At 41.9% G+C, this 21,181-nt stretch overlaps 1 protein-coding gene across 2 annotated transcripts in view; it reads right to left on the bottom strand.

The window, feature by feature from the left end:
• The window catches only part of MALSU1 (mitochondrial assembly of ribosomal large subunit 1), a 31,475-nt gene extending 11,643 nt beyond the window's left edge, over positions 1–19,832 (bottom strand). Inside the window, exons 1-4 of one of the 2 annotated variants that reach the window (XR_004351433.1) lie at positions 19,554–19,827; positions 17,586–17,764; positions 3,139–3,220; positions 1,606–1,797 (exon numbers count right to left, since the gene is read on the bottom strand). Coding sequence is in view for 1 of the 2 variants with exons in the window: in XM_032643138.1 (XP_032499029.1) it covers positions 1,610–1,797; positions 3,139–3,220; positions 17,586–17,764; positions 19,554–19,809 (705 nt within the window). In the remaining variant the exon portion in view is untranslated. Of the gene's footprint in view, positions 1–1,581; positions 1,798–3,138; positions 3,221–17,585; positions 17,765–19,553 lie in introns of those variants that run through there. The other variant, XM_032643138.1, reaches the window with a different exon arrangement.
• Positions 19,833–21,181: the final 1,349 nt, after the last annotated feature.

The following is a 21,181-nucleotide window of genomic DNA, read 5'->3' as shown; positions in this document are numbered from 1 at the left end:
CCTATTAAAATCCCATTGTCACTCATCCAGCTACTTCTCATTGGGTCTGTTACACCAAAATGGCAGACCAAGGGATTAAGATTTTAATCATACAAGACTCAGATCCAGGAATCGGGAATCAGAAATATTTCCAGTCCAGTGTCTATTCTCCAAATTGAGACAGGACTATGCCCTATTGTAGCAGGAAGTGGCCAGCACTGTTGCCCAGTTAGTTCCCTGAACTGGAACCGGGCAGGACTCTGAGGGGCTCCAGAGTACAAATCCTTTCTGAGTCCCCTGTTTCTTGTTTGTAGGATATAGGCTTCACTCAGCCTCCTTGACCTTCCTCCTTGACCTTCCCTGAGTTCCAAAGGGCAGATTCAAACAGTTGCTAATCAGGGGAGGGAGGGGATGCAAAAACAGGGGAGGAGCTGTCAACTAGTGGTACAGCCTTGGGGCAGGGTCCTGGTTCCACCTCAAGGAGTATGCATAACTGTATCTTTGAGTTCTGCAGGAACTAAGGCCCCCACCCAGGTGAGGATGGTAACTTCAGGCTGAGTGCCAAGATTCCTGGAGCATTGTCCTGTTACGTCACTACCAATCGATCAGAAGAAAGTCACACACCCTGCAGCCCTCACCCCAAATTTTGCCTGCCTTTTCTGGGCCTGGTGATGACCATCCTGTTAGGCCTCCTGTTTGGCCCTTGTCTGTTTCAACTGCTTACAAGGTTCATCCCCCACAGGGTCCAACAGTTTCAACTAAACTGCTGTTACTACAAGGATGAATGCCAGTTTTGGGCACAGAATACCTCAATTTAGATCAGGTAGAGAGAGACTTCTACTCTACTAGGCAGGACTACGCCAACTCTCAGCAGGAAGTAGTTACAGAAGAAAGAGACCTCCACTCCAATTCCCAAGAATTATCTTGAGTATGAAGTCTCTCGGGGAGGAGTTGTTAGGGGAAACACTGAAACTGCCTGCCCTGGCCAGGCAACATAGTAACCACTTGCATGAGTTATCTTAAACAGGAGGTCCTGGTAAGGAATGCAGAACTAACAAGATACTACCAACTGGAAGAATTCAGGAAAGGTCAAAAGGTCTGTATGTCCTGCCAACCTCTCAGAATCCTTCTCACTGGAATCCACCTTGGCTGAGCAATGCGTGTGCCACCAGGAAGGACCCCTGAGTCAGAATGATTGGCCAGAGACAACCCAGAAACTTAACCCCATTCCCATAAAACACGAGATTGTGAGCCATGTGGTGGAGCAGTCCTCCTGGGTTCCTTTACCCTCCTGCTCTCCACCTGGGTGCCCCCTTCCCAAAAAAGTCTCTTGCTTTGTCAGCAAAAAAATAAAAAAAAAATAAACTCTGAGCAGAGAGCTCAAGTAAAACACAGGGGCCAATGCAACTTCCAGGAAATCCTGCTGAGATCTCAGGAACAAAGACAATATATTAATTTTAGTTTGAATGTACTGATTCACAGTGTGAGAATTAGCTCACTTACCTACAATTTCCACGTGTCAGTTAGGATTAGTGTCCATAGATAAGACTTGTTTTGACAACAACCAGCTAGGCAGGGTTTATAAGTGACTCAATCCAAATCTGAAATGACTAAAGCAGTTCATACCATTTTATTCACATTTAAACTCCACAGGAGCCAGAGATGAAGTGTCATCTTCTATTCCAAGAATGAAGTCTTCAGGTAAGGTCTCAGGTGCTATCTGAGCTAACTGGTCATCATACGAACGAAGGGTCCATAATTTCTCTAATTCATACGTTTCTCTGGTTTCTGGAAGCATCAAATGAATCACCATGCTGCCTATCAAGGACAGATAAGACTTACAATGAAGAAGCAGTTCATTTGCTTTTACCCTTGTGATCTCACAAACCTGTGACAGTTAGAACAGTGGTTCTCAAAGTGTGAACCCCAGATTAGCATTACCTGAGAACTTGTTAGAAATGCAAATTGTGGACACCATCCAGCAAAAATACCACAGAAGTGACGCTGTGCTTTTCTCAGTGCATCATACAGGAGGTATATGATATCAATATGTAACATTACTCGTGATGGGGTTTGCTTGGGAGACAGTCCTCCAAAGGACTGTCTGCACAGCCTGTGAGCAAAACTGACAGGCTTTTGTAGGCTTTTGTTCTGGACTATATTTTTAAGGATGTTGGCAAATATTCTCAGAACTACTGTCTCCCTCTGGATCAAAGCACAAGTATGCTTACAGCAGTGGTTTTCAATAAGGGACATTTTGATTTCACAGTTGGGGTGGAGAAGAGAAGAACATCCTACAATGCACAGAATATTCCTCAGCACCTGAATTACCCGGTCAAAAATGTTAATAGTGGCAAGGCTGAGAAACCCTGACATACAGCCTTGGCCGAAAAAGTGTTTTCCACCAGAGCAAATGCAGGCCTGCTTCCTGCCCATTATAAAAGATGTAGATGCCCTAATCTCAGGGTTCTTCTCTTAGAACTTTACAGGTGTCATCTGGTCCTGTGTTGCTCAGGGACCCTGGTGCAAAAATGGTGCTTGATGCTGGCTACTACTATTGCTGAGTAACAAACTGTGCTTCATCAAACCTTGACTAACTTGCTAGCTTACACGTAAGATAAAATCTCAGACCCTTCCCAGTTCTTCAGTTACTGTTTTTCCCTTTGTGTTAACTATCTTTTGGGGAAATACTTTGAAACTATGTATGTATTAATACCCAAATTTGTTAAATCTTTTCAAAATTCTAGTCCTCTGCTCTTGTCCTTCCCTGTGCCTAGAATGCCCTTCACCTTATCTGAGTTATTTAAGGCCAAGGTTAGGGGTACCCCAAGGTGCCTTCCACCACCACTAGGGGATCTCTCCCATGTTATCCATCCTGTTCTCCACCAGCTTTCTGACCTGTATGGCAACTTACATACATACCATGTGACATGAGGATTTCACATGTGAATAAGACCAACTAAGTTATAAGAAAACTTCTTTTGACACCCTTCAAAAATTGTATGCGGAGATAATAAGAACCTGCTGTATAAAAAAATTCTCAAGTTAAAAAGAAAAATGTATGTGGAGAAACAGATCTCAATCCTTTTACAACTGCAAACAGTTCAAGATTAGTGCAATATCAAATATTTATCTGTAAAATGTGCCAAAATAACTTACCAAAGTCCACACAGAGCCAGTCATCTGTGTCCTTCCCTTCGATCTTAACATGAGGCTCACTTTTACGTTTCAGGTATTTGTACTGAAAAAAACCAGAGCACATATTAATGGGGAAGAGGATAGGGAAAATCTCTGTTCTTATTGAGCGTCTGGGGGTATTTTTCTTGGTCTTAATTTGGCAACTAACTTATTCATTCCTCACAGCTACACCATGCCCCTTAATATAAACATACGGAAACTTTTTTCCCCCTTAAATCCTACCTGCCTCCTACACCTGTCTCCTGAATCCTCCTGCCCAAACCCTTCTGACAGGGCCAACTCACTCATTTACCAAGGTGCCTCAGAGGCAGGCCTAAACTCTCTCAATATCCACTACTCACATACATCATCCCTTCTGTCCATCCCAGCTTCCTTTCCCTCTCAGGGGATGTCTTCCTGTTTTAAGGCTAGTCTTCTCAGTTTTAATGATTCCATCTCATCTACTTTCATGACAATGTTAATGGGACTTTATCATCCCATAATCTCTTTTCCCAGCAGATTCCATGAATGGTCTAAAACAACAAATACACTAATGTTAGAAAAAAATACTATTACAAGACAAGGACATTATATAATGATAAAGGGTCAACCAACCAAGATGACATAACAATTAGAAACGTGCACCAAAAATCAGAGCTAACCCAGTAATATGGCAGACTCAATACCCCATTTGCATTAATGGATGGAGGATCAATAAGGAAATAGAGAACTTGAACAGCACTACAGACCAATTGAACCTAATAGACATTAACAGAACATTCTACCCAACAACAGCAGAATACACACTTTTCTCAAGTGCACATGGAACATTCTCCAGGACAGATCATATGTTAGGCAACAAAACAAGTCTTAATAAATTCAAAGATTAAACTCATATAGAGTATGTTTTCTGATCACAATGAAATGAACTAGAAATCAACAGAAGCAAAACTAGAAAATCCACAAATATGTGGAAATCAACTGTTTTATTACCTTAAACTGATCAAAGAAGAAATCACAAGGGAAATCAGAAAATACCTTGAGACAAATGAAGTTATAGAATGCAGTGAGAGCAGCAGTAAGAAGGAAATTTATAGCTGTATGTGCTTACATGAAAAAAATAGTTCCCAAATCAACAACATGAATTTATTTATACCTTAAAGAACTAGGAAATGCACCATCAAAAAATCGACAAATAATAAATGCTAGAGAGGGTGTGGAGAAAAGGGAACCCTCTTGCACTGTTGGTGGGAATGTAAATTGATACAACCACTATGGAGAACAATATGGAGGTTCCTTAAAACACTAAAAATAGAATTACCATATGACCCAGCAATCCCACTCCTGGGCATATATCCAGAGAAAACCATAATTGAAAAAGACAGATGCACCCCAATGTTCACTGCAGCACTATTTACAAAAGCCAAGACATGGAAGCAACTGAAATGTCCATAGATGGAGGAGTGGATAAAGATGTGGTACATATATACAATGGAATATTACTCGGCCATAAAAAAGAACGAAATAATGCCATTTGCAGCAACATGGACCTAGAGATTATCATACTGAGTGAAGTAAATGAGACAGATATCATAAGATATCACTTATATGTGGAATCTAAAAAAATGGTACAAATGACATTATTTACAAAACAAATAGTCACAGATATAGAAAACAAACGGTTATCTGGGGGGGAGGGGGGATAAATTGGGAGATTGGGATAGACATATACTGTAGATACTATATATAAAATATATAACTAATAAGAACCGACTGTAAGAACTAATAAGAGTATTATGAGGGAACTCTACTCAATACTCTGTAATGACCTATATGAGAAAAGAATCTAAAAAAGAGTGGATATATGTATAACTGATTCACTTTGCTGTACAGCAGAAACTAACAACACTGTAACTCAACTATACTCCAATAAAAGTTAATTTAAATAAATAAATAAATGCTGGAGAGGATGTGGAGAAAAGGGAACCCTCCTACAGTGTTGGTGGGAATGCAAATTGGTACAGCCACTATGGAGAACAGTATGGAGGGTCCTCAAAAGACTAAATATAGAACTACCATATGAGAGACTTCCCTGGCAGTCCAGTGGTTAACACTGCAGGGGTGTGGCTTCAATCCCTGGGTGGGGAACTAAGATCCTGCACACCATGCGGCATGGTCAAAAAACCTACCCTAAGAGAGACAGATATATAAAAATATAGATAGATAGATAGATATAGATGTATACAGAACTACCATATGATCTAGCAAGCCCACTCCTGGGCATATATCCAGAGAAAACCATAATTCAAAAAGACACATGCATCCCAATGTTCATTGCAGTGCTATTTACAATAGCCAAGACATGGAAGCAACCTAAATGTCCATTGACAGAGGAGCGGATAAAGAAGATGTGGTACCTATATACGATGGAATATTACTCAGGAATAAAAAAGAAAGAAAGAATGCCATTTGCAGGCACATGGATGGACCTAGAGATTATCATACTAAGTGAAGTCAGACAGACAAAGTATCACGATATCGTTTATATGTGGAATCTAAAAAAAAATGGTGCAAATGAACTTATTTACAAAGCAGAAATAGAGTCATAGGTTTAGAAGACAAACTTATGGTTACCGGGGGCGGGGGGGGGGGGGGGAAGCGGGGGGGGGGGAAGCGGGGGGGGGGGGGTGGGCGGGGGTGGACAAATTGGGAGATTGGGATTGATACATACACACTACTATATATGAAATAGATAACTAATAAGGACCTACTGTATATAGCATAGGGAGCTCTACACAATACTCTGTAATGATCTATATGGGAAAGGAATCTAAAAAAGCGTGGATGTATGTATAACTGATTCACTTTGCTGTATACCTGAAACTAACACAACATTGTCAATCAACTATAGTCCAATAAATATTATAAAATAAAAAGAACTAGGAAATGAACAAATTAAACTTAAAGCTGGCAGAAGGAAGAAGTCAATGACCAAATTAAAACAAAAGAGACAAAAGTCAATGAAACCAAGATTTCATTTTTCAAAAAGATCAACAAAATTGATCAATAAACCCCCAGATAACTAAAATCAGAAATTTAGTGATTTTAGTGAGGAGTGAGGAGACATTAGAGAGACAACAAACTGGAAAACCTAGAATAAATGGACAAATTCCTAGAAACACAACCGATCAAGACTGCATCATGAAGAAACAGAAAGTATGAATAGCCCTATTCAATAATAGCAACAGGATTGAGTCATTAAGCAAAAACCTCCCAACACAATTGTATCTCAAACGAAAGGGTGGGGTATAGAGAAAAGAACACACAGAGAAGAAGGAAGGAAAAAAACCTCCCAACAAAGAAAAGCCCTGGACCACACAGCTTCTTCACTGGTGAATTCTACCAGATACTTAAACATAAGCTCACATCAAATTTTGCTAAAATTTGTAGATGGTGGGAACACTTCCTAACTTATTCTATGGGAGTAGCATTAACCTGATACCAAGACCAGACAAAGACCCTATAAGAAAACACTACAGGCCAATATCCTTGATGAATACTGATGGAAAACTCCTGAATGAACTACTAGCAAACCTAATTCAATACTGCATTCAAAGAATTATATATCAACACCACATGGGATTTATTTCTGGAATGTAAGGATGATTCCACATGAAAAAACCAACGTAGGGACTTCCCTGGTGGCAGTGGTTAGGAATCCGATGTAGGGGACATGGGTTCGAGCCCTTGTCTGGCAAGATCCCACATGCCATGGAGCAACTAACCCCGTGCGCCACAACTACGAGAGCCTATGCTCTAGAGCCCATGAGCCACAACTACTGAGCCCACGTGCCACAACTACTGAAGCCCACGCACCTAGAGCCTGTGTTCCACAACGAGAAGCCACCGCAATGAGAAGCCTGCACACCGCAACAAAGAGTAGCCCCCACTTGCCACTACCAGAAACAGCCCGCACACAGCAACAAAGACCCAACACAGCCAAAAATAGATTAATTAATTTTAAAAATCAATGTAATAAACCACATTAACAAAATGAAAGACGAAAACCACAGGATCATTTCAAATTTATGCAGAAAAAGCATTTGACAAAGTTCAATACCCTTTCATGATAAAAACTCAACAGAAATAAGCAAAAAAAACCCAAACCTACCTTAAGGTAATAAAGGCCATACATGAAGAGCCCATGGAGATTAGCTGTCATCATACTTGATGGCAAAAAACTGAAAGTTTTTCCTCTGAGATCAGGAACAACACAAGAATGCCCACTTTTGCCACCTTGTACTCAACACAGTACTGGAAGTTCTAGCCATGGCAATTAGAGCAAGGGAAAACAAAAGAAAAAAGTAACAAAATTGGATAGGAAGAAATAAAATTGTCTCAATTTGCAGATGACATGCTCTTTATACATAGAAAACCCTAGGGCTTCCCTGGTGGCACAGTGGTTAAGAATCTGCCTGCCAACGCAAGGGACACGGGTTCGAGCCCTGGCCCAGGAAGATCCCACGTGCCGCGGAGCAACTAAGCCCGTGCACCACAACTACTGCGCCTGCGCTCTAGAGCCTGTGAGCCACAACTACTGAGCCTGCATGCCACAGCTACTGAAGCCCGTACATCTAGAGCCTGTGCTCCACAACAAGAGAAGCCACCGCAATGAGAAGCCCACACACCACAACGAAGAGTAGCCCCCGCTCACTGCAACCAGAGGAAGGCTGTGTGCAGCAACGAAGACCCAACTCAGCCATCAATAAATAAATTAATTTTTTTAAAAAAGAAAATATTTCTATTTACAATAGAATCAAAAAGGATAAAATACTTAGAAATAAACATAACCATTGAAGCAAGACTCGTACACTGAAATACAATAATCTGTATCCATGAATTGGAACACAATATTGTTAATACTTTATCTACAGATTCAATACAATCAATCTCTATCAAAATCCCAGTGACTTTCTTTTGTAGAAATAGGAAAATCCATCCTAAAATTTATATGTACTCTAAAGAGACCCCAAATAGCCAAAAACAATCTTGAAAGGGAAGGGCACAGTTGAAGATCTCAAGTTTCCTGATTTAAAAACTTACTACAAAGCTACAGTAATCAAAACAGTGATTAAGATAAACTTATAGACCACTGGAACAAAACAAAGAGCCCATATGGTCAAATGATTTTTCAACAAGGGTGCCAAGTCCATTCAATAGGGAAAGGCAGTCCTTTCAACAAATGGTGCTGGGAAAACTAGATTATCTACATGCAAGAGAATGAAGCTGGAGTCTTTACCTGACACCATCTACAAAAACTAACTGAATACCAAAGACCCAAACACGAAACCTAAAACTATAAAACTCTTAGAAGAAAACACAGTGGATAAGATTGGTTCAAGATGGCAGAGTAGAAGGACGTGCGCTCACTCCCTCTTGCAAGAGCACCAGAATCACAACTAACTGCTGAACAATCATCAACAGGAAGACACTGGAACTCACCAAAAAAGATACCCCACAACCAAAGACAAAGGAGAAGCCACAATGAGATGGTGGGAGGGGCACAATCACAATAAAATCAAATCCTATAACTGCTGGGTGGTGACTCACAAACTGGTGAACACTTATACCACAGAAGTACGCCCACTGGAGTGAAGGTTCTGAGGCTCACGCCAGGCTTCCCAACCTGGGGGTCCGGCAACAAGAGGAGGAATTCCTAGAGAACCAGACTTTGAAGGCTAGTGGGATTTGATTGCAGGGCTCCAACACGACTGGGGGAAACAGAGTCCACTCTTGGAGGGCACACACAAAGTAGTGTGCACATCGGGACCCAGGGGAAGGAGCAGTGACCCCATAGGAGACTGAACCAGACCTACCTGCTAGTGTTGGAGGGTCCCCTGCAGAGGCAGGGGGTGGCTGTGGCTCACCGTGAGGACAAGGACATTGGCAGCAGAAGTTCTGGGAAGTATTCCTTGGTGTGAGCCCTCCCAGAGTCTGCTATTGGCCCCACCAAAGAGCAGGGTGGGCTCCAGTGTTGGGTCGCCTCAGGCCAAACAGCCAACAGGGAGGGAACCCAGCCCCACCCATCAGTAGACAAGCGGATTAAAGTTTTACTGAGCTCTGCCCACCAGAGCAACAGCCAATTCTACCCACCACCAGTCCCTCCCATCAGGAAACTTGCACAAGCCTCTTAGATAGCCTCTTCCACCAGAGGGCAGACAGCAGAAGCAAGGGGAACTACAATCCTGCAGCCTGTGGAACAAAAACCATATCCACAGAAAGAGAGACAAGATGAAAAGGCAGAGGGCTATGTACCAGATGAAGGAACAAGATAACCCCCCCAGAAAAACAACTAAATGAAGTGGAGAGAGGCAACCTTCCAGAAAAAGAATTCAGAATAATAACAGTGAAGATGATCCAGGACCTCAGAAAAAGAATGGAGGCAAAGATCGAGAAGGTGCAAGAAATGTTTAACAAAGACCTAGAAGAATTAAAGAACAAACAAACAGGGATAAACAATACAATAACTGAAATGAAAAATACACTAGAAGGAACCAATAGCAGAATAACTGAGGCAGAAGACAGATAAGTGACCTGGAAGACAGAATGGTGAAATTCACTGCCGTGGAACAGAATAAAGAAAAAAGAATGAAAAGAAATGAAGACAGCCTAAGAGACCTCTGGGACAACATTAAATGCAACAACATTCGCATCATAGGGGTGCCAGAAGGAGAAGAGAGACAGAAAGGACCCGAGAAAATATTTGAAGAGATTATAGTCAAAAACTTCCCTAACGTGGGAAAGGAAATAGCCACCCAAGTCCAGGAAGCACAGAGAGTCCCAGGAAGGATAAACTCAAGCAGAAACACACCGAGACACATAGTAATCAAACTGACAAAAATTAAAGACAAAGAAAAATTATTGAAAGCAACAAGGGAAAAATGACAAATAACATACAAGGGAACTCCCATAAGGTTAACAGCTGAGTTCTCAGCAGAAACTCTACAAGCCAGAAGGGAGTGCCATGATATATTTCAACTGATGAAAGGGAAGAACCTACAACCAAGATTACTCTACCCAGCAAGGATCTCATTCAGATTTGATGGACAAATCAAAAGCTTTACAGAGAAGCAAAAGAGAATTCAGCACCACCAAGCCAACTCTACAACAAATGCTAAAGGAACTTCTCTAAGTGGAAAACAGAAGAGAATCAAAGGACCTACAAAAACAAACCCATAACAATTAAGAAAATGGTCATAGGAGCATACATATCGATAATTACCTTAAACGTGAATGGATTAAATGCTCCAACCAAAAGACACAGGCTTGCTGAATGGATACAAAAACAAGACCCACATATATGCTGTCTACAAGAGACCCACTTCAGACCTAGGGACACATACAGAGTGAAATGTGAGGGGATGGTAAAAGATAACCCATGCAAATGGAAATCAAAAGAAACCTGGAATAGCAATACTCATATCAGATAAAATAAACTTTAAAATAAAGAATGTTGGGGAGGGGGAAGGGTAAGCTGTGACAAAGTGAAAGAGAGGCATGGACATATAAACACTACCAAACGTAAGGTAGGATAGCTAGTGGGAAGCAGCCGCATAGCACAGGGAGATCAGCTCGGTGCTTTGTGATCGCCTGGAGGGGTGGGACAGGGAGGGTGGGAGGGAGGGAGACGCAAGAGGGATGAGATATGGGAACATATGTATATATATAACTGATTCATTTTGTTGTAAAGCAGAAACTAACACACCATTGTAAAGCAATTATACTCCAATAAAGATGTTAAAAAAAAATTTCAACCATATGCTGCCTACAAAAGATTCACTTCAGCTTTACAGACACACAGACTGAAAGTGAAGTGATGGAAAAATACATTCCATGTAAATAAAAATAGAAAGAGAGGAGGGGTAGCTACACTTACATCTGACAAAATAGACTTTAAGCTAAAACTGTAACAAGAGGCAAATAAGATCACTATACAGTTATAAAGGGGTAAAAAATAAAATAAAATAAAATAATGTTACAAGAGACAAGGAAGGACACTACATAATGATCAAGGGATCAATCCAAGAAGATATAACAATTATAAATATATATGCACCCAACAGAGGAGCACCTCAATACATAAAGCAACTGCTAACATCTATAAAAGAAGAAATCGACAGTAACACAAAAATAGTGGGGGACTTTAACACCTCATTTAAACCAGTGGACACATCATCCAAACAGAAAATGAATAAGGAAACACAAACTTTAAATGACACAATAGACCAGATAGATTTAATTGATATTTTTGGACGTTCTATCCGAAAACAGATCACACTTTCTTCTCAAGTGCACACGGACAATTCTCCAGGACAGATCACATCTTTGGTCACAATTCAAGCCCCAGTAAATTTAAGAAAATTGAAATCATATCAAGCATCTTTTCTGACCACAATGCTATGAGATTAGAAATCAATTACAGGGAAAAAAACGTAAAAAACAAACACATGGAGGCTAAACAATACGTTACTAAGAGATGACTGAAGAAATCAAAGAGGAAATGAAAAAATACCTAGAGGCAAATTACAACAAAAACATGAAGATCCAAAGACTATGGGATGCAGCAAAAGCAGTTCTAAGAAGGAAGTTTATAGCAATACAAGCCTACCTCAAGAAACAAGAAAAATCTCAAACTAACCTTACACCTAAAGGAACTAGAGAAAGAAGAACAAACAAAACCCAAAGTTAGCAGAAGGAAAGAAATCGTAAAGTTCAGAGCAGAAATAAATGAAACAGAAACAAAGAAAACAATAGCAAAGATCAATAGAACTAAAAGCTGGTTCTTTGAGAAGGTAAACAAAGTTGATAAACCACTAGCCAAAAAAAAAGGGAGAAAAAGAGGGAGAGGACTCATATCAATAAAATTAGAAATGAAAAAGAAGTTGCAACAGACACCACAGAAATACAAACCATCCTGAGAAACTACAAGCAACTCTATGCCAATAAACTGGACAACCTGGAAGAAACTGACAAACTCTTAGAAATGTATAACCTTCCAAGAGTGAACTAGGAAGAAACAGAAAATAAGAACAAACCAATCACAAGTAATGAAATTGAAACTGTGATTAAAAATCTTCCAACAAGGGCTTCCCTGGTGGCGCAGTGGTTGAGAGTCTGCCTGCCGATGCAGGGGACGCGGGTTCGTGCCCCGGTCTGGGAAGATCCCACATGCCATGGAGCGGTTGAGCCTGTGAGCCATGGCCGCTGAGCCTGCGCGTCCGGAGCCTGTGCTCCGCAACGGGAGAGGCCACAGCAGTGAGGGGCCCGCGTACCGCAAAAAAAAAAAAAAAAAAAAAAAAAATCTTCCAACAAAAGTCCAGGACCAGATGGCTTCACAGGTGAATTCTATCAAACATTTAGAGAAGACCTAACACCCATCCGTCTCAAACTCTTCCAAAAATTTGCAGAGGAAGGAACACTTCCGAACTCATTCTATGAGGCCACCATCACCCTGATACCAAAACCAGACAAAGACACTACAAAAAAGGAAAATTACAGACCAATATCACTGATGAATATAGACGCAAAAATCCTCAACAAAATACTAGCAAACAGAATCCAACAACACATTATAAGGACCATACACCATGATCAAGTGGGATTTATCCCAGGGATGCAAGGATTCTTCAATATACACAAATCAATGTGATATACCATATTAACAAATTGAAGAATAAAAACCATATGATCATCACAATAGATGCAGAAAAAGCTTTTGACAAAACTGAACACCAATTTATGATAAAAACTCTCCAGGAAGTGGGCATAGAGGGAACCTACCTCAACATAATAAAGGCCATATATGACAAACCCACAGCAAACGTCATTCTCAATGGTGAAAGACTGAAAGCATTTCCTCTAAGATCAGGAACAAGACAAGGATGTCCATTCTCACCACTATTACTCAACATAGTTTTGGAAGTCCTAGCCATGGCAATCAGAGAAGAAAAAGACATAAAAGGAATACAAATTGGAAAAGAAGAAGTAAAACTGTCACTGTCTGCAGAAGACATGATACTATACATAGAGAATCCTAAAGATGCCACCAGAAAATTATTAGAGCTAATCAATGAATCTGGTAAAGTTGCAGGATACAAAATTAATGCACAGAAATCTCTGGCATTCCTACACACTAATGATGAAAAACCTGAAAGAGAAAGTAAGGAAACACTCCCATTTACCATTGCAACAAAAAGAATAAAATACCTCGGAATAAACCTAACTAGGGAGACAAAACACCTGTATGCAGAAAACTATAAGACACTGATGAAAGAAATTAAGATGATACAAACAGATGGAGAGATATACCATGTTCTTGGATTGGAAGAATCAATATTGTGAAAATCACTATACTACCCAAAGCAATCTACAGATTCAATGCAATCCCTATCAAATTACCAATGGCATTTTTTACAGAACTAGAACAAGAGATCTTAAAATCTGTATGGAGACACAAAAGACTCCGAATAGCCAAAGCAATCAGTCTTGAGGGGAAAAAATGGAGCTGAAGGAATCAGACTCCCTTCAGACTATACTACAAAGCTACAGTAATCAAGACCATACAGTACTGGCACAAAAACAAAAATATAGATCAATGGAACAGGATAGAAAGCCCAGAGATAAACCCATGCACCTATGGTCAACTCATCTATGACAAAGGAGGCAAGGATATACAATGGAGAAAAGGCAGTCTCTTCAATAAGTGGTGCTGGGAAAACTGGACAGCTACATGTAAAAGAATGAAAGTAGAACACTCCCTAACACCACACACAAAAATAAACTCAAAATGGAATACAGACCTAAATTTAAGAGTGGACACAATAAAACTCTTAGAGGAAAACATAGGAAGAACACTCTCTGACATAAACCACAGCAAGATCTCTTTTGATCCACCTCCTAAAGTAATGAAAATAAAAAAAATAAACAAATAGGACTTAATAAAACTTAAAAGCTTTTGCAAAGCAAAGGAAACTACAAGCAAGACGAAAGACAACCCTCAGAATGGGAAAAAATATTTGCAAACGAATCAACGGAGAAAGGATTAATCTCCAAAATATATAAACAGCTCATGCAGCTCAATATTAAAAATACAAACAACCCAATCCAAAAATGGGCAGAAGACCTAAATAGACATTTCTCCAAAGAAGATATACAGATGGCCAAGAAGCACATGAAAAGATGTTAAACATCACTAATTATTAGAGAAATGCAAATCAAAACTACAATGAGGTATCACCTCACTTTGGTTATAATGGGCATTCTCAGAAAATCTACAAACAACAAATGCTGGAGAGGGTGTGGAGAAAAGGGAACCCACTTGCAGTGTTGGTGGGAATGTAAATTGATACAGCCATTATGGAGAACAGTATGGAGGTTCCTTAAAAACTAAAAACAGAATTACCATATGACCCAGCAATCCCACTACTGGGCATATTCCCAGAGAAAACCATAATTCAAAAAGACACATGCACCCGCAATGTTCATTACAGCACTACTGACAATAGCCAGGACATGGAAGCAACCTAATTGCTCATCGACAGACAAATGCATAAAGAAGATGTGGTACATATATACAATGGAATATTACTCAGCCATACAGAGGAACGAAATTGGGTCATTTGTAGAGACATGGATGGATCTAGAGACTGTCATACAGAGTGAAGTAAGTCAGAAAGAGAAAAACAAATATTGCATATTAACGCATATATGTGGAATCTAGAAAAATGGTACAGATGAACTGGTTTGCAGGGCAGAAATAGAGACACAGATGTAGAGAACGTATGGACACCAAGGGGGGAAAGTGGAGGGGGCAGGTGGTGGTGTGATGAATTGGGAGACTGGGTTTGACATATATACACTAATATGTATCAAATGGATAACTAATAAGAACCTGCTGTATAAAAAAATAAAATTCTAAAATTCAAAAAAATAAAAACATAAAGTAATCCAAAAGAAAGAAAAACAAAACACAGTAGAAAAGCTTCATGACATTGGATTTCGCAATGATTTCTTGGATATGAGACCAAAGACAACAGCAGAAAAATTTTAAACTTTGGTGCATTAAAGGACACAATGAACAGAGTAAGAAGGCAACCTACAGAATGGGAGAAAATATTTGCAAATCACATAGATGATACGGGATTTATATCCAGAATATACAGAGAACTCCTACAACTTCACAATAAAAAAAAAAACTCGATTAAAACATGGGCACGGGACTTCCCTGGTGGCGCAGTGGTTGGGAGTCCGCCTGCCGATGCAGGGGACACGGGTTCGTGCCCCGGTCCGGGAAGATCCCATATGCCGCAGAGCGGCTGGGCCCATGAGCCATGGCCGCTGAGCCTGCGCATCCGGAGCCTGTGCTCCGCAGCGGGAGAGGCCACAGCAGCGAGAGGCCTGCGTATTGCAAAAAAAAACAAAAAAAACAAAAAAAAAACATGGGCAAAGGACCTGAATAGGCATTTCTCCAAATATACACAAATGGCTAATAACCATGAGAAAAGATGCTCAACATCACTAATTTAGGGAAATGTAAATCAAAAGCACAACAAGGTACCACTTCACTCTCATTAGGATTACTATCAATATTATCAACCAACCAGCAAATAACAACTGGTGAGGACGTAGAAAAATTGGAACCCTTGTGCACTGCTGGTGGGAATGTAAAGTGGTGCAACTACTGTGTAAAAGTGTGATGGTTCCTCAAAATATTAAACACAGAATTACCATGATCTGGCAATTCCACTTATGAAATTAAAAGCAGGGATCTGAACAGGTATTTCTACACTCGTGTTTATAGCAGCATTATTCACAATAGCCAAAAGGTGGAAGCAACCCAAATGCCCACCAATGGGTGAATAAGATAAAATGTGGTATATACATACACTAAAATAATCAGTCTTAAAAGAAGGAAATTCTGACACATGCTACAACACAGATGAACCTTGAAAAATATTATGCTAAGTGAAATAAGCCAGTCACAAAAGGAAAATTAGAGTATGATTCCACTCAAGGAGGTACTTATTAGTGTAGTCAAATTCACAGAGACAGAAAGCAGTATGGGGGACGCCAGAGGCTGGGGGAAGGAAGAATGGGAAGTTATTGTTTAATGTGTACAGAGTTTTTTGCAAGATGAAAAAAGAAAAACGTTCTGGAGATGGATAGTGGTAATGGTTGCACAACAATGTGAATGTAATTAACATCACTTAACTGTACACCTAAAAATGGCTAAAATGTTCAGTTTTGTAACGTATATTTTACCATAAACAAGAACAAAACTTTCTTGACCTTGCATTTTTCTCCCTCATCTAAAATTTTTGCAAAAGGAATTTCTATTCCCCTCCCTTGCTCTTCCACAGAAACTTTCTCTGAAAAATCTCTCATTCTTTTTATATCTCCAAGTCCAATGGTCACTTCTAAGTCTTACTTACTCTGTCTTACTATTACATCTGACAGAGACCCTAGGATCCTGCCTTTTAACTTTTCCATGCCCCCCTAGTTCTTTTAGTCTCTCCAACTACCCCCTCTTTTTGAATCTTCCTTTGTTCTGCCATGTTGCACCAGGGTTTTCTTCTCAGTTCCCTTATTTTACCACCCTTCTCTAGGCAATCCCAGCTATTCTTTTGGTCTTAACTGTTCCCTCTCTGACCAATTTTCAACAGGGTGAAAGAAGTATGTTCCCCTCTAGAGTGGTATCAGAATCAGCTTCCAAGTACACTTTCTTCCTCATTCTGATTCCTATTCAGTCTAGTTGGAAAATGAACTTCCTTCTCTTTCCTCAACTAGACCTGTGAATGGGGAGGTTAAGAACTAAATCTTTTTCATTTTTGTCTTCCCAATACCCAGCACCGTGCCTGGGAACACTGGACCTGCTCAAACATTTGAATTAAACTCTAGGCCAGCACTATCCAATAGAAGTTTCTGCAACTATGGAAATGCTTTATATTTGTGTCCAGTATGGTAGCCATTAGCCACATGTGGCCACCAAGCACCTGAAATGTGGCTAGTACAACTGAAGAACTGAATTTTTAGTTTTATTTTATAATTACATAGCCACATGGGGCTAGTGGGTGTCACACTGGACAGTTTTGCTCTAGAAATCCCTCTGGGTTATACTGTCTTCTAGCCTGCCTCAGATAATATTTTTTTTGTCACAAGAGACAAGAATGTAAAATATCTTGACCCACTAAGGCTAGATATTGGTTCCCATAACGTTCACTATCAAAGAACATAAAACACTCATGCAAATTCTAAAAACCTGGGCTTCTTATATAATCTTAGGGTTTCATTTTTAAATGTTGCTCTTCCGCCTGATGCATTGACACTATTCCATTAAGTTAAAGGTTCCAAAGAAAAAGACAGCATCCTACCATTTTCACAATGTAGTAGGCCATGGCACGTAAGTGTCGAGGAGAAGTTCCACTACCAATTACAAAGTAATCTGTGTATTTCATTTCTGGAGGAACCTTGATGACACAAATGTCTCTCGCATTTTCTTGCCTCAGAAGTGAAACCAGCATATCGATGTCAAACTTGGGACCAGTATGATCTGAAATGCACAAAGATCTGCTTTTGTCAGGTGGCCAAGTAAAGACAGACACGATATGCACCCAGAGATGCGGGCAGCTGACAGCGAAACCATTCCTCCATGAAGGTGTTTAGGCCTCCTGGAAGTTGAAGCTGGGCACTGGTTTCATACAGCACTGCTCAACTTATGGGAAGGGTGCGCAGGTCACAGACAGCCACCACACACATCCTTTCCTATTAGCACATGCAAGTAGAACCAGACATCAGCAACGATGGCTTTCTGTTCTAGTATCTGAGGAAATGAGTAACACAGCTCAAGCAGAGAACTGCTATTCAAAGAGAGGAGGGCTTCCCTGGTGGCGTAGTGGTTGAGAGTCCGCCTGCCGATGCAGGGGACATGGGTTCGTGCCCCGGTCCGGGAAGATCCCGCATGCCGCGGAGAGGCTGGGCCCGTGGGCCATGGCCACTGAGCCTGCGCGACCGGAGCCTGTGCTCCACAACGGGAGAGGCCACAACAGTGAGAGGGCCAAGTACCGCAAAAAAAAAAAAAAAAAAAAAAAAAAATCAAAGAGAGGAAAACGGGACTTCCCTGGTGGCTCAGTGGTTAAGAAGCCACCTGCCAATGCAGGGGACATGGGTTCGAGCCCTGGTCCGGGAAGATCCCACATGCTGCTGAGCAACTAAGCCTGTGCACCACAACTACTGAGCCTGCGCGCCACGGCTGCTGGGCCTGCGTGGCACAGCTACTGAGGGCCGCGTGCCTAGAGCCCGTGCTCTGCAACAGGGCAGGCCACCGCAGTGAGAATGCCGCGCACCACAACGAAGAGCAGCCCCCGCTCGCTGCAACTAGAGAAAGCCCATGTGGAGCAACAAAGACCCAACACAGCCAAAAAACATAGAAATAAAATAATAATAACGGTTAATATAATAATTTTTAAAAGGGGAGGAAAACTGGAGCACAATTTGGGGAGGTGGTAATATCTTGGGGCACATTAAATTGAATTCCAGCCACAAAGGGTCACAGAACTAGAACTGTGAACTGGAAGGGCTCTTGGGTAGTATCTGTCCACAACCTTCATTTGAGAGAGAAACTGAGAACTAGCGAGTAAGTGCGTGGCCCCAAATCTACCAATCGGAGGGTTAAAATTTTAACAGCAATTCTCATTTTGAACTCTCGAGGTTTTCTTACAATGCCAGTTGGGTTATGTAACAACTGTTAATTGTGAAAACCGTTTTTGTTTTTCCTCTAGAGATTTAGATATTCAGCTCTTCACCATGGTGTATAAGAGCCTGTGGACTTAACAGCTCTCTTCAGTTCTAAAGCTGACTCCCAGGGCCCTAGTGGCTAATCTCTCCCTCTCATACTGCATCCTTTCACAGGTGTGATCTGTTTACCACCTCTCAAGTTTCTAAAAGCTTACAATACTTAAGAGGCTCTTAACTTGGCCCCATCTCCTATTAGCGCTTCTTACGCACCCCTGAGCCCCCAGACCCTGGCTCTTCCTTAGAATCCTCAAGCCCCAACATTCTCGACAAGTCCATTTCTCGGAACCCTAGACAGAGTGTGAAGGGGGATGAGGACGGTGAGGTTGTGAGGCCAGGGGTCCGACGTGGCCGTTCGGACAGACGCCTGGGGTTTGGGAGACTTCAGTCCATCTCTTGATCTCACTGTGAAATGCAAAGTTGGTGCCAACAACCTTTGCAGTCCCTTCCAGTTCTGCTCTGTAGGAGTTTTGTGACCCCATGAGAAATACAAAAAGAGGAATTCAGCCTCTTTAGCTGGGACCCGGCTCCCTCCTCCTCGCCCGTACCTCCGGTGCCTGACTCCGGGCGCCCCTCGCCGGCTGTTCCCTCCGCCCGCTCCTCCAAGCCCGGCCCGCCGTGCAGGCCGCGCGCTCGGTCGGGGGCCGGGCAGACCTTGCCGAGCGTCGGTCCCACCGGAAGCCGCCCCACGGACAGCAGCCGAAGCCTGAGACCCGCGACCGCCGCGGGCCACGCTCCCGGGGAGAAGGCCCGGCGCCACAGCAGCACCCCGAGCCGCAGCGCCACGCAGCCCCACGGCCCCATAGCCGTCGCCACGCGTCGACTCACGAGGCGGGGCTTAATGGGGCTCGAGCGGGCCTGTGGCTTACCATAGGCCAGGTCAACGCGGCACGGCTTGGAAAATTGACGTCAGGAGCGTGGGCGTGGCCAGGGCCAGAAGGTGGGGCCGTGGGCGGAGTGGGAGGAGGAGGGTAACCCGACAGTGACCCGGAAGAATTTAGGGATTCGGGATTAGGTTTTGTAGGCGTCAAAGGACCAGGATTTCACTACTCACCTTGCGTTCCCCTGCACCATACCGACGCATTGTGTCTTCCTTGAATTGTTCTTATTTTTCCTTGATGTCTCCGTTCACTGGAACGTAAACAGCATGAAGGCAGAAATTTTTGTTTTTATCTGTTCTCTCCACAGCACCTAAAGCTGAAAGTACGGAAGTTGCTTCTAGTGATTAGACTGGAATTAGGACATAGCCCATTACCAAAGAAGTTGTCAAGATTCCCTTGCAAATTTGAAATCCCATGAGGAACATCTGTTATCCTGGGCGGGGGTTGGGTGGGAGGCAGAGATTAAGGACCATTTGGAAAACGTTCTTAGTAGGTCAGCCCTTCAGGGACACTCCCCGAATGGAGTTATTTTATGCTAATGGACTGCGCTGTGGCGCCCACCTCGGTGAGAATAAGGAATGCTGAGTTGCAGTTACAGTATTGAATCCTAGGATGTGAGAGCTGAAAGAGACCCAGGGAGGAAAAATGACTTGCCTGTGGCCAAGCTGCAACCAGCAGCTGTTTCTGTACTCCAGCCTGGTAACTTCTTTTTTTTTTTTTTTTTTAAACATCTTTATTGGGGTATAATTGCTTTACAATGGTGTGTTAGTTTCTGCTTTATAACAAAGTGAATCAGCTATACATATACATATGTTCCCATATGTCTTCCCTCTTGCGTCTCCCTCCCTCCCACTCTCCCCATACCACCCTTCCAGGCTGTCACAAAGCACCGAGCTAATATCCCTGTGCCTTGCGGCTGCTTCCCCCCAGCTATCTACCTTACTACGTTTGTTAGTGTGTATATGTCCATGACTCTCTCTCGCCCTGTCAAAACTCACCCCTCCCCCTCCCCATACCCTCAAGTCCGTTCTCCAGTAGGTCTGCGTCTTTATTCCTATCTTACCCCTAGGTTCTTCATGACATTTTTTTCCCTTAAATTCCATATATATGTGTTAGCATACGGTATTTGTCTTTTTCTTTCTGACTTACTTCACTCTGTATGACAGATTCTAGGTCTATCCATCTCATTACAAATAGCTCAATTTCATTTCTTTTTAAGGCTGAGTAATATTCCATTGTGTATATGTGCCACATCTTCTTTATCCATTCATCCGATGATGGGCGCTTAGGTTGTT

This window comes from Phocoena sinus, chromosome 9, assembly GCF_008692025.1.
Source record: "Phocoena sinus isolate mPhoSin1 chromosome 9, mPhoSin1.pri, whole genome shotgun sequence".
In the NCBI taxonomy this organism is placed as follows: Eukaryota; Metazoa; Chordata; class Mammalia; order Artiodactyla; family Phocoenidae; genus Phocoena; species Phocoena sinus.
This window is presented reverse-complemented; position numbering and strand designations above follow the sequence as displayed.